This window comes from Dendrobium catenatum, unplaced genomic scaffold, assembly GCF_001605985.2.
Source record: "Dendrobium catenatum unplaced genomic scaffold, ASM160598v2 fragScaff_scaffold_325, whole genome shotgun sequence".
NCBI classification, from domain to species: domain Eukaryota; kingdom Viridiplantae; phylum Streptophyta; class Magnoliopsida; order Asparagales; family Orchidaceae; genus Dendrobium; species Dendrobium catenatum.
Genome location: NW_021318787.1, coordinates 709735 through 722655, shown reverse-complemented (window position 1 = coordinate 722655; position 12921 = coordinate 709735). Strand labels below are relative to the sequence as shown.

Below are 12921 nucleotides of genomic sequence, written 5' to 3'. Positions count from 1 at the left end.
TAGCATACCCAAGGCTTGCTTACATCAAATATTTTTACAATTTTTTAAATAGAAAGGGTGTGCTACATACATAAAGCCTTCCTTGAATTAGAATTAAGATAAGATAGCTAGAACTTATATTTTTCGTGATTGTCGTTTTAAATATATGCATTGAGTATTTATTAATATTTGAAAGGATTGTTTGTTTTGTAAAATTTATTAAATTTTATTTTTTTTCGTTGCATGCGTCAGAATGAATTGTGCTAAACAAGGTGTTTTTAAGGCTAAATAGAACTTTGTTAAAATGACTTGAATTGTTTAAGAAGAGCTTGGGATCTAAGAACCCCCCTCCCCCCTCTAGAAGTTTTCTTAGCCTTAATTTTACTCTGATTGTGCATATATATTCTATTTTCCCTTTCTCTCAACCATAGCATTTCCTTCTCATCTGTCTCATTCATTATTTATTTTTTTTGACACGCCTCGCATATCAACTTGCCACCTAAAATTGCCATTATAGATCAATTTGAAGAACTTTAAAATAATGTAAGTAACTTCCATCAAACCACAAAACAAAAATTGGATGTTATTGATGAAAAATTTAATGTGTTTCAAAATATATTTCAAACTCTTCAAGACCAACTATAAAATTTAACTATTAAGCTTCATAATCCAATTGAGCTTGAACCTAGGAATGACCAACTTAGAAGACTTAAAATTCAATGACAATAATCTAGACAAGACTCTTGGGTTCCTAATGATCAATAACAACAACAAAAACATCAAGCCTTTATCCCACAAAGTGGGGTCAATTACATGAACCTGTTTTCTCTATTGTGTTTTGTTAAGAATTAACTAAGCACAAAGTTGGAAAGTGTACTGCTCTTCTGATTCCCGTTGACCTTGGGAGGACCTTTCAATGGACTTCATTTTAGGTTTTCCAAGAACTCCTCGTGGACATGATAGTATTTTTGTGATTATTGATTGCTTCTCTAAAATGACACATTTCTAACCCTGCTAAAAAGCTAATGATGCCTCCCACATAGTCAAACTTTTCTTTAAAAAAATTGTTTGACTAAATGGGTTACCATCTACAATAGTATCAGACAGGTAAACTCTATGGAAACTATTTGGAACACAATTAAAATTTTCATTTGCATTTCAACCCCAAATCGATGGTCAAACGGATGTTAATAGAATCTTAGGCAAGTTGCTAAGGTATTTAGTAGGTAAAAATATTGGCACATAGGACTTGCATCTTCCTACTTCTAAGTTTGCTTATAATAGCACTATTTCCAGAATGACTCAGAAAATACCTTTTGAAGTTCTTTATGGTTATAACCTAAAAAGACTAATTGATTTGGCAGATATTTCCCTTCATTTATTTTCTGATGTTGCATTCACATTTGTACAAAATTTTAATAATCTACATAAACAAGTAAAACAACAAATCCAATTAAGTAATAATAAATATGCGAATGCAGTGAATTATGAACATTCAACTAAGGAATATAACGAATGTGAATATGTCTTCATTTGAATTCAAACAGAGCTTCATGCTAGGGTTTTGTGGCCCATTCAAATTCTTAAGAAATATTAATCAAATGCTTATCTCCTTGAATTACCTTCTGACATGTATATAAATCCTGTTTTTAATATTCAGGATATACTTTCTTATCAAGGAATTATGAAGGCTCAAGATTTGTAAGATAACTCTATTGTAAGAGATGCAAGTCCAATTTTATAGGCTACTTGTACCCTATAATTTCTGGATATTAATGGCATAATTTCAGAAAAACTCTCAGTGATAAATGTTCATCACCTAGATTTTTGATTAGATGGAAAAATTAATCTTACAGAAAAGCTTATGCTGGGTCTTGTTGATGAATTCATGGATTTTAACTCTGCAGAGTAAAGTTCTTTAAGGTCTGGTGGTGCTGTTGCAGCACTAAAACAAAGACTAATGATAATATCACAAACTAAGGCCCATCATCAGAATTTGGGCCAGTTATCATGCAAAACTCTCCATGCAAGCCCATGAACATCCCAAAATATTTTTAAGATCATGGGAGGATAATTTAAAAGCTTAATTTAAGGCCCCTTGATGGGTAGGTGGGTCATACAAGTTAAAAAGATAAAGATCTTCATAAATTGATTGATTTCACGACCGCTCTACTCTCTCTCTCTCTCTCTCCCTCTCTCTCTCTCTATGGCCAATCCGAATTTTCATATATTTGGAAACTTTTAATTTAATTTTAAATCCTTTACTATATTGTTTTTAGTATTAGTACATGTCATCAATCTATGTAATAGTATTTTATTGGCTCTTAAGGTTTTCCAAAGTTGTATAAGCTTATAAAAGCCTATAAATAGGATGTTGATTTGTATTTTTTGATTCATTGAATAAAAAAAAATTTTTGCTTGTGCAAATTTCATGTGGAAAAGCTTGTTGTTGTTGTAATCATTGGTGAAACTTTGTGGCTGATCCTCGAGGGCTTTAGTGAGTCCTTAATTATCTCATATTATCATTTTTCCTCATCTTTCCCGATACAATTTTCATCTCCTCTACTTAGCCTCAATTTTTGCATCACTTTGCCTCCAAACATATCCAAACTCTCCAAAATTCTCCTAAATAGCCACACAGATCTCTCATAACCTTCCAAGGCCTCAACTTCTTAAGAACCCTAATATACCATTCCCAAAATTCCAATGTAAAGTGACAATTTTCTTGTGTGAGCAATCAGATTAAAAGATTCAAACTTCTCAACCACTGATCCAAAATCTATAAAAACACTACCATTAGGTCCCTAACATCTCAAATCTTTGATATGGAGTTTCTCATTAATTTTTTAAAAGAAAAACAAATTTTTTTAGTGCTTATAAGTTTCAGATGCAAATCTGTCCAAAAACATGAATTGCAGCTTCACCACCACCAAATAAGCATTTCATCATCATTCTAAAAAAACATCAATCAACTTGCTACCTTCACTATAAAGATTCCATTGAAACTACATCATATTATGTTGTAACCTATGCTCAATTATTCTCTCCCATAATTTTAATTTATGACAATTAACTTAATTCTAGTATGATCTCTATTTCCAAAAAAATCTTCCATTCATTCAATTTCATTTAACCTTCTCGTTTCAGTAAATTTACTTTTATTAACAACCTTTGAGTGTGGGCTAGTTGTCAGATCTAGTATTTCCTTTGCTGATACAATGTTTAGTCAACTTTTTGGATTTGAGGGTTATGAGATCAAACAACTCAAACTGTTGGTAAGGATTCAACGTTGCTGGGGTGTGGCTTTTGGGGCTCAATTGAACTAAACTTTGATAGGAATTTAGTATCGCAAGCCAAACATTGCCATAATCTTACCCTGTGAATACAAGCATATTATTGATCATATTTTGTCCCACCCCCTGATGTTTTTTGGACCATATGAGTTTTAAAAGAGGTCTGATACGAATATTACTTAAATTTTATGTATCTTGTATTTTCTCCTCTAACCTGAACATTATCATTTTACAGTTTTAGTCGAGTTTAAAATGGCTTTTGATCACTTATTATGTTCCTCGTGCGTGAAAAAAGAATAATGAAAGCTTTAATCTTTTCCTTTGTTGGTTCACATGCGCAGATAATGGGGTGTAGATCTTATGCTGAATTTGCAATTCGTCCAAATATGGCTGCATCACCTGATGTTGTCATGGATTTTTTGCTCACTCTAAGCAATATGGTCAGGCTTAGGGCTGATGCGGTATAATTTAGGATTAAAGAAAAATTCACGTTAAATTACTTTAGTAATCCATATACTTCTCTGATGAGTGATTTCTTGTTCTGTTGTAGGAGTTTAAGTTAATACAGGATTACAAGAGGACAGTGGATAATGATCTGCGTGCAGATCTAGAGCCATGGGATGAGGCTTACCTCACAGGAAGGATGAAATCTTCGGCATGTGATTTAGATTCTTCAGTAAGTCTAGTGCAGTTACCAATTTGATTTTGATTATTTAATGCATCTGCCTTTATTTGTATTTTTATGTGCACTCATTAGGCATTAGGATAATCAGGCTGGTTGTGGGTATCACTAGTAGGTTATCAATGTCCATCCATTGGCCATGTTGGGGATGTGTTCAGTGGTGGCCATTCTATTTGTGTGGTATACTGATAGAAGAGAAATTACCACTTTGAAAGTCAGGTTGTAATTTCCGTTTTTTGTGAGTATATTGTGAAGAGGTCGATTTTTCTCAATTGTGCAAGAAGTGGACACTTATGGAGATGGAAGTCTAGCATGTCAGACAATTTGCAAGAGACTTTTAGTTTATCAGTAGGATTTCGGTGTTGACTGAGGTAGGAGAGGAGGGCAGAGTTAGGTATGCAATAAGCCTAAAGTCTTGAGAATGAGTCTCATGAATTTCAAATATATTTTGAATTTTATGTATGTCTTTTCTTGAAAGCACATCATAATTTTTTAAAGATTAACTTAAGCATGCTTATTACTGGAAAAGTTGACTTTTTTACTTGAGTAAACTTTTGGACCTAGTGGTTATTTTAAATCAAGTTGGAGACTTTTATTTTAGTGTGCCTTGCCTTGACCACTGAAAAAATAAAAGCTCCTCAGAGAATGCTGATTTTGTCAGGTTGCACACACCATGCGTATGTCGAATCTTTGATTCTTTTTGCTGGTTGCATGCCTATATGTATACATGGCCTGGTACATGCATGTTTCTATTTGTTTATGTATCGGTGTTCACTATGAATGGTTTTGTTTACTGGGTAGGAAGAGAATTATTATATGCTACAGACACCGTACTAGAGTATTGGTGCTGATGCAATGAATTTCTCTTTGTATTCACTAGTCATTTCCTTATGGGTTACATAGTTTCGTTTTTTTTTCCTTTTCTTAATTATTCTTTAAATTTTGTGTCTTATTGTTGTTTCTCCTGAAAGAGTACGTAATTTAAACCATTCCTATTTGAGGCTATCACATGCCATTCCTCATTAGAACCAGTAATGTGACAATGTTTGAACAGGTAATTGCATCATACTTTCCAACTTTCCAGTGTCTTGAGGGCTTGAAATTGTTGGTCCAGTCCGTATTTGGCGTGACATTCAGCAGCATGCCGTTTTCTCCCGGAGAGTCATGGCATCCAGATGTCATGAAATTGCTACTCCATCATCCTCAAGAGGTATATGACCCGTTTATGTTGCATAATATACTACTTTTTGGTCTAGCAGCTTCAACTTGTTTATATATATATATATATATACTCCGACGACTTTTACATGCCAAGAGCTCTTCTTTGTGGTATCTCTAAACCTAGCTTTTATATATATGATCAAAGCCTAGTTCTTTCCATCTCCATACCGTTCGTTCTGTAAATCTGACCGATCTTTTTGATGATTTAGGTTAGAACACCCACCATCTCAGGCCTTTATGAACTCCGGCTCCTTTTTTCAGAGGATTCGCCTTCTTCAGTCCTTCTCTGTTGTTTTCCTCTACTACTTCTATGTTATCTCATGAATTAGCTCACCTTTGCTCCAAATAACTGATTCTCAAGTCATCCCGATCTCTATTTTTGCTCAAGATTTTCTTGTTTTGAGAGAGATGACGACTGAGGAAATTGATGAGAGGAAGCGGAAGAGGATGTTGTCCAACAGGGAATCTGCGAGGAGATCTCGGATGAAAAAGCAGCAGCATTTGGATGATATGATGAGCCAAATCTCTCAGTTCAAGGAAGAAAACGATGGGATTTTGAACCAGGTGAATCTGATCAGTACGAAGTGTTCTACGCTTGATGCTGAGAATTCAGCGATGAGGAGCCGAGTGATGGAACTGACTGAAAGGCTGAAGTTTCTGAACACCACTCTGAAGCAGGTGGAGGAGAAAAGTGGGATGGCAATGGACATCCCTGAGATTCCAGATACAATACTGAAGCCATGGCCTTTTACTTGTTCAGTTCAGCCATTGTTAAGGTCTGCCTATATGTTTCAGTGCTGATTTTTTAGCTATTATGGTAGTGAAATGGAATAGCTGTAATCTATTTTGGTTTCTGTGTTTAATGAATTTGAATTCTCTGCTGTTAACAACTGCAATCAATGGCTGCTATTGGAATCAAGGTTTTGTAGAATGATGGTCTCCTTCATTTTGTGTACATTTGAGAGAGATATGTCTTCAGCAGAATTCTGGTGTAAGTTGTTTGCAATGTTTATCGTTAGAAGCATTAGATTTGGTTTTTGAAAATTTTGATATAAATATATTTTGCAATGTTTATCATTAGAAGCATTAGATTTGGATATCTTGAATCTATTGTTCAGAGTGATGGTGAAATAGATGGGGATATTATCAGCAGAATTCAAGTTGGATGGTTGAAGTGGAGGAATGCATCGGGCTTGTTCTGCGATAGAGAAGTCCCCCTCAAACTTAAGGGAAAATTCTATAAGATAGTGGTGAGACCTGCAATGCTTTATGGTGCCGAATGTTGGACATTAAAAGAAAAGCATAATACTAAGTTAAGTGTTGCAAAGATGAGGATGCTTAGGTGGAAGAGTGGCTTTACTCTTAGAGATAGAATACGAAATGAGCATATACGTGAAAAGGTTGGAGTAGCTCCAGTGGAAGATAAGATTAGAGAGAGTCTCCTTTGATGGTTTGTCACAGTAAACGGAGGCCTTCCGATGACCCGGTTAGGAAAGTTGAGGTATTAGATTTGACTTATGTTAAGAAAGGTAGAGGTAGATCTAAAAATTCTTGGTTAGAAAATTTTAGAAATGATTTTTCTTTATTAGATTTAAATGAGAATTTGACTTTTAACAAGACACAATGGCAAAAAACGATTCATGTAGCCGATCTCATGTAGTGGGACAAAGGCTTGATGTTGTTGTTGTTGAAGAAGGAAAATGTTCAAATATTATTTTAATGTTTTAAAGGGTAACTTTTCTTATTATGGTTTAATTATCTTATGAAAACTTATCCCGGATCCTAAACTCGTTAAAATTCTTCTCTCCGAACAAAAAAGGGCATAGAGATAGTTGCGTGCATTTTCGGACCCACATTTGTAAGCAGTGTAAACATCACAATCCCACTATCTTCCCAGTAGAACATGACATGCATCCATACAACCACATCTAACGTGGCTTCAGTCTTCTATTGCTTGCTAATTGATAAAGGGACTTTACAAATTACCATCACCTGAATTTCTAGGCCCTTCTTGATCCATGCAATTTTATATGGTGAAGCTTGCTTCTCAATCCTTTAAATTTAAAGCCTTAACTAATGCTAGAGACTACACTATCATTTTCCCTCTATCAATAATAACATTAAGAATCTTATTATTGATAGTGCATCTTATCTCAAAAAATCTAATGATGTTATGCTTCATCAATCATTTTAGGCTGCAACAAAACTCATTCAAAATAACTAGAAACCACCTTTCTTTTATCCCCCTGAGTATGCTAAACATCATCATGAGTTTCAATGACAATTTCTTATTCCCCAATTGATATAGTTATTAATCTTATTTTTTGTCTTGGGGATACTTTTTGTAATTAACCTTTCTTTTATTAGGATTTTGTTTTATACTGTACATTCTTGTTTGATTAGGTAATTCTATAAATAGGGCAATTGCGGTATTGTTTAAGGATGAGCCCATATATACCCCTTCTTTCTAGTTAGAGGACAGTTTTTTGTTTGAATTAGTTTTCCAGTTTTCCCGAGTATGAGGATTGCCAATTTGGAGAGACGTGAAAGATGATCTTAGTGGTGTCTAGGACTCTGCTACAATTAATGTGACACTCTAAAAACTTTCTCTGATGGTAGTAGAAGGTGAGTTGTAACCGAATTCCTGAATTTGGTTATCCCGGGTGGCAGGGACTGGCTGGTAAAGCCTTATCGGTGGTTGTACACAACCTGACATGGCAAAAGGCCGAACAACCCTTCCCCTTGGTATTCTTGTTTCCCTTGGTATTCTTTCTACAATCGGGCACATCCATGGAAGATGGCATCACCTGGGTGTGGGCAAAAGAGTTCTTGAAGGCCAGGGACATTGAAAACATTACCTAAGGTAACCTACTATCTTCCAACACATGCATTCCTGCTGTTTTTCTCAGGTTGCAACAACGATCAAGTAGGGAAGCATCTTAGGATCATCTTCAGACCAAGGGATTCTGCAATCTTCTTGACTTGAATAAAGTTCTTTCATCAGGTTCTCAGTTGTTCATTTGTTAGTTAATATTGTCTTATTTCTCCTTGGATTCAATTTGAAAGACTGTCAGACTTTCTAGTAGGTATAACCTCTGAGGTTTCAGAAATCTAGAAAAATATCCGCAAATTGCAAGTAATCTTGAAGACTCCTGCAGGCCACGGTTGTGGTTGGAAATTTCCAAAATTATCAGTGTGCAACAGCTTTCTTTGGTTCAAATACTCATTTTCTTGGTGATGTGGTAGAAAGTCTTGTTGTTGTTTAGTCTAACGATTTCTTATTATCCTATCATCTTTCTCATTTTTTCAGTCATTGGCAGGTTGTTTTTACAGGTTTATTGTAGTCATGGTTTAAAATTGAGCAATTTGAGATGCACCTCATCGTGATTTTGTTTCTTTTGCCTTGAGGCATGCATCTCAAGGTTATAATGTGAGGAGTACATCTTTTATTGCCTGAGGCACACCTCGTCTCAATACTTATGAGGCGTGACTCTCAAATTTTTTAGAATTTAGGTATTTAAAAATAAACTCATTTTCTTATTAATACATCGTGACCCTTTGTATCTCTCGATATCCATTTCACACAAAGAAGCTCATGTATCGATAGTATTGGCTTGCACTGTCCAGTTGGCTGCCCCCTACCTCGTTGGTATCTGCCACCTTCTTCCTTGCTACTGATGGACTGCTTCCTTGCTACTAAGCCTGTTAATTCGACAAGAATTAAGGGTATCTCTTCTCTTGTGAGAACCACGTTTGTTGGTTCACCGACCCTAATGTAAGCACGGGCGCTCATGATCACGCGGGAAAACAGGATTGTGCAGATGAGCGGGCTGTGAGCATGGGCGAGCTCAGCCAACGAGTTTGATCGAGCGAGCGAGCAAAGTAGAGTGTTCAAAAATGAAAAGCAACAACTCCTCACTGTAGATAACTATGATTTGTTCCTCAGATTTGCTAGATGGCCAAACTATTCTCCATCAGAGGGCATATCAGTTTAGGGTGCTTTTTAGAGTAGAGGTGGCACTAGATTAGAAACTCCCAACAACGACCACTCTAAATTTCAACACTGCCTTTACCATGCCTATAATTTGGGGTGCTCCAATCAACTTTTGTTAAGTTTTTTAATTCCATGTTTTTTCCTCTCAGAGCATAAAGCTCAAGGGGTGAACCCCCTAATTAAGAAACTAGCCTTGAACTTGGGATGCCTGCGGTACAAACCCACCACCATCCTACACTTCAGTAAGACTTTATTTTTACACTAATAGCTATTAATTTGACCATCATAGGCTCACTCATGGATTTTGGCTCTCACGGAGGCACTGAACTCTTGTTGGAGCAGCTTCTTTGCACGGCACTCTACAGGCCTCAAGTTGTCTTTCTCAGTCTTGGCATTGAAGACTGTTTTTGGCAAGCCACGGCACTAGAAGTGGCATATGACAGCTGAACCTTACATCAAGAGTTACTTTCTTTGCAGTCAAGTTCTTTTTATCATTAGCAGCACTCAATGCATGCAGGTGTATGGTTTAATCTAAAAAAATCTTAATTAGGACGCTGCATATTTATGCTTTTAAGCTGCTTTTCTATCGGTTGCCACTTTGTTCTGAATTGAACTATCGTTTTCTATAGGTGTTTCTTAAATTAGTTGTTTGTGAGATTTCTTAATTAAAGAAGGCTTACTTTTTTTGTTCAATTTGCCGAGTTCAACACTAATTGCAACAGAAGCTGTATAGGTAATAGACTTTCGATCTGCATCAAGATCTAGTCGCCTGTGCACTTGCACATGTAAGCCTGATACCCATTAAGGTATCTGTCCTGATAGATATCTTAGCCACCACTATAATACTTATCCTCAGTTCTTACCCTAGTCTATGAGATTTAATGAATAGTGCCTTTTAGATCAATATGTGTGCTCAATTTTGAAGGTGCTCCTTCGAAATTATGATAAAGTTGTGAGTACCATGCTTACGGCCTTTGCAAAATTAGTGAAGTTCCATTTACTTAACCTTGCAACAACTAGCTGAGTTTGTTTGGTCCAAAGCTTTCCTTGAGCTGAAGTTGTGTGCTTTAATGCTCCTAGGTAGCATGGTTTTGTGTTCATTTGCAGATTTGATGTTGCTTAAGTTGTATGTTTGAATGCTCCTTGGTAGCATGGTTTTGTGCTTCATTTGCAGCTTTGATGTTGCTTACCGTTGGAAGATAATTTATATATATTTTTTCTCTTTATTTTATATAAGCCTTTCTATTCAACTAAACTCTTTTTTTTTTCTTGAAATAAAAACAGGGTGATTTGGGGTTCCTGTACTTAGATCTTTACTCCAGGGATGGTAAATATCCAGGCTGTGCACATTTTGCTGTGAGAGGTGGCCGTCGGTTATCCGACTCACAATATCAACTACCTGTATGATTCTCTCTTGTACTTTTAACACCCTTCTATTTCATATTGATGTTATGCTTTCTAATTTCAAAAAAGTGTTTATCTTTTACCATTGTATTTGATTAAAGAGGTAGAAGGAACATTAAAAAAAAAAAATTAAAAAAAAGGTAGGAACATTTTAGTTGGACAAATTAATTGTGAATACATATTTCAATTTTGCTTGTGTTACTTTCTTCTTGGTTAGGATGCCTTCGTTGCGAGTTTTCAGAGGCAATAGTGTTATGAAGATACTTAAACAGTGCCTTGGCATTGCACCTCCATAGAACCTTGGGTCATTGGAGCATCCTTGAATCATCCGTCATTATTGGGTTTTTTTGGCATATTAGTTAATTCATAATCAATAATGGCTACTTATGAACCTTATTCAACAATGACATAACTTCAGGTTTAGATGTCCTGATTCACATCCTTGTAAACGAATTGTTAGCAAAATGATATAATTTCTGCAAATATCAGTCAAATACTTCCAATCTAGATGTTGATTTATGTATACTTAACAGATATGCCCCTTAGATAAACTATGGACATAATAAAAATTGAATAGAAATCAGTCATTTGGAATCATACATATTCATGCATGCATGCACTCCTCGATACATGCATAGCTCTTAAACATTTGTTTCTTTAGACTCTCTTCCCTTCAAAAACTATTTCTACTTTTTCATAGGTTTTAATATGAGCATTGTTATAATTGAAGCTTGCACTGCATAAACGATAAAATTAGCCTTAAAATTTTTAAGGCCCAAAGAGACTCTAGCTCCAAGTGGGTAAAATACTTTGTTATAATTGACATTCAAAACTAACAAATTTGGTTATTATACATATCTATATTTGAAGTCATCTTTGAGTTCACGGTTTAAAATTGCGCAATATAAAGCTCGCCACAGTGCAATTTTGAAGAAAATATCCTGAGGCGTATGCTTCGATCATTTCCTGTGACACCTTAGTTAACTGAGGTGTGACTAACCTCTTTGGCTTGAGATGTATGCCTTATCCTTCTTATTTATTTATTAGTGAAATGATATATCAGTTGGTATAGTAATCTTTCTCTAGAAACTAAATATAAATGAGCAGGGAATTGGGAAAGATGGAATTTAGAAGTTGAACTTAATGTTATACAGTACTTTTATGCAATTCTTATATTTTATATTGTTTTGTTATTGTGATGTTTGGACTCATCTCTTATATGTTTTAAAATCTATATATATATATATATATATATATAACTGTATAGTTTAATAGAATTTTAATATATTATCTTTTAATATATTATTTGATTATTATATAAAAAATCACTTTTAACTTTCATTTTCACTTTACGCTATTTTTGAATTTTGAGACTTATGCCTGAAAATACTTTTGAGGCTTACTACGCCTCGCCTCATGAATGAAAAATGCCTCAATACCTAATTGTGTAATTTTAAATCTTGTTTGTAAGGTTAGTACCCCAAAGTTGTCAGTTTCACCTAAGATGAAACCATTTTGATTGTTTTCTTCTGACTATAAGAGAATACAAAATACAAATATGCTTGACACCTAGAGACATGAGCTAAGCCTTCCGTAAAAAGTAAACATATTTCTTTAATGCTTGTCTGTTCTGATTAGCTAGTAATTCTCAGAAGGTCCTTCACCTCAACAAGCATTACATCAGGACTCCTTTTTACATCCCTAATATATCCCATACATCTCCATATCGGAAAATAACGGCATAATGATTATAAATCATAGAATAAGAAAAGTAAAACTTTAAGTTGACCTCATATGCACCATGCAAATGTCATTTAATCATTTGATCACACCAACTCAAAAATAGGATAATCATGGAAAATAATTACACATGGATTACAACAACTCATTCGATTAATTTTGCCTCCAACTGCTGTGGCTAGGATGAGTTCGCAAGTATGCTTTTTTTGTGATCTCTTTCCATCATTAGTTTACAAGCATGTAAGGTACAAGAGCCTATTTATCAAATTTCAAGCCTGTAAATCATGCCTATGAGTAAGATGAAATGATATCAACTTGTAGCTAGAAATGAACCATTTACCTATAAGATTAAAGATGCGCAACCAAAAAGCCCCACCATATGTGATGATCATAAGATTAATTTAACTAACATAGTGAACCAAATTATAAATCCAATCAATCATTAGCATGCTGTCAACCTTGAATAAACGTATTAGCATGCTGTCAACCTTGAATAAACGTACATCACGGATAAGTGAGATATCATAATATCCCATCCCTATGTGCAATCCCTCTTTGAGCGGTTCTTCCAACCTCCATAATGGAAATATGTTCCAAGTTTTATGGAA

General features: G+C 35.0%; 2 protein-coding genes across 6 annotated transcripts in view; both read left to right on the top strand.

Moving 5' to 3' along the window:
* The window catches only part of LOC110100890 (mitochondrial intermediate peptidase, mitochondrial), a 71005-nt gene that overhangs the window by 37794 nt on the left and 20290 nt on the right, over positions 1-12921 (top strand). For all 5 annotated transcript variants that reach the window (XM_028693593.1, XM_020828604.2, XM_020828606.2 and 2 more), the window contains 4 exons: positions 3614-3733; positions 3823-3948; positions 5009-5164; positions 10454-10570. In XM_028693593.1, coding sequence (XP_028549426.1) covers positions 3614-3733; positions 3823-3948; positions 5009-5164; positions 10454-10570 — 519 coding nt within the window. The remainder of the gene's footprint in view (positions 1-3613; positions 3734-3822; positions 3949-5008; positions 5165-10453; positions 10571-12921) is intronic.
* Positions 5246-6130, top strand: LOC110100891 (bZIP transcription factor 53-like). Its single transcript, XM_020828607.2, has 2 exons — positions 5246-5283; positions 5385-6130. Exon 2 carries the CDS (start codon positions 5584-5586, stop codon positions 5974-5976), a length of 393 nt encoding a protein of 130 aa, XP_020684266.1. The 5' UTR covers positions 5246-5283; positions 5385-5583; the 3' UTR covers positions 5977-6130.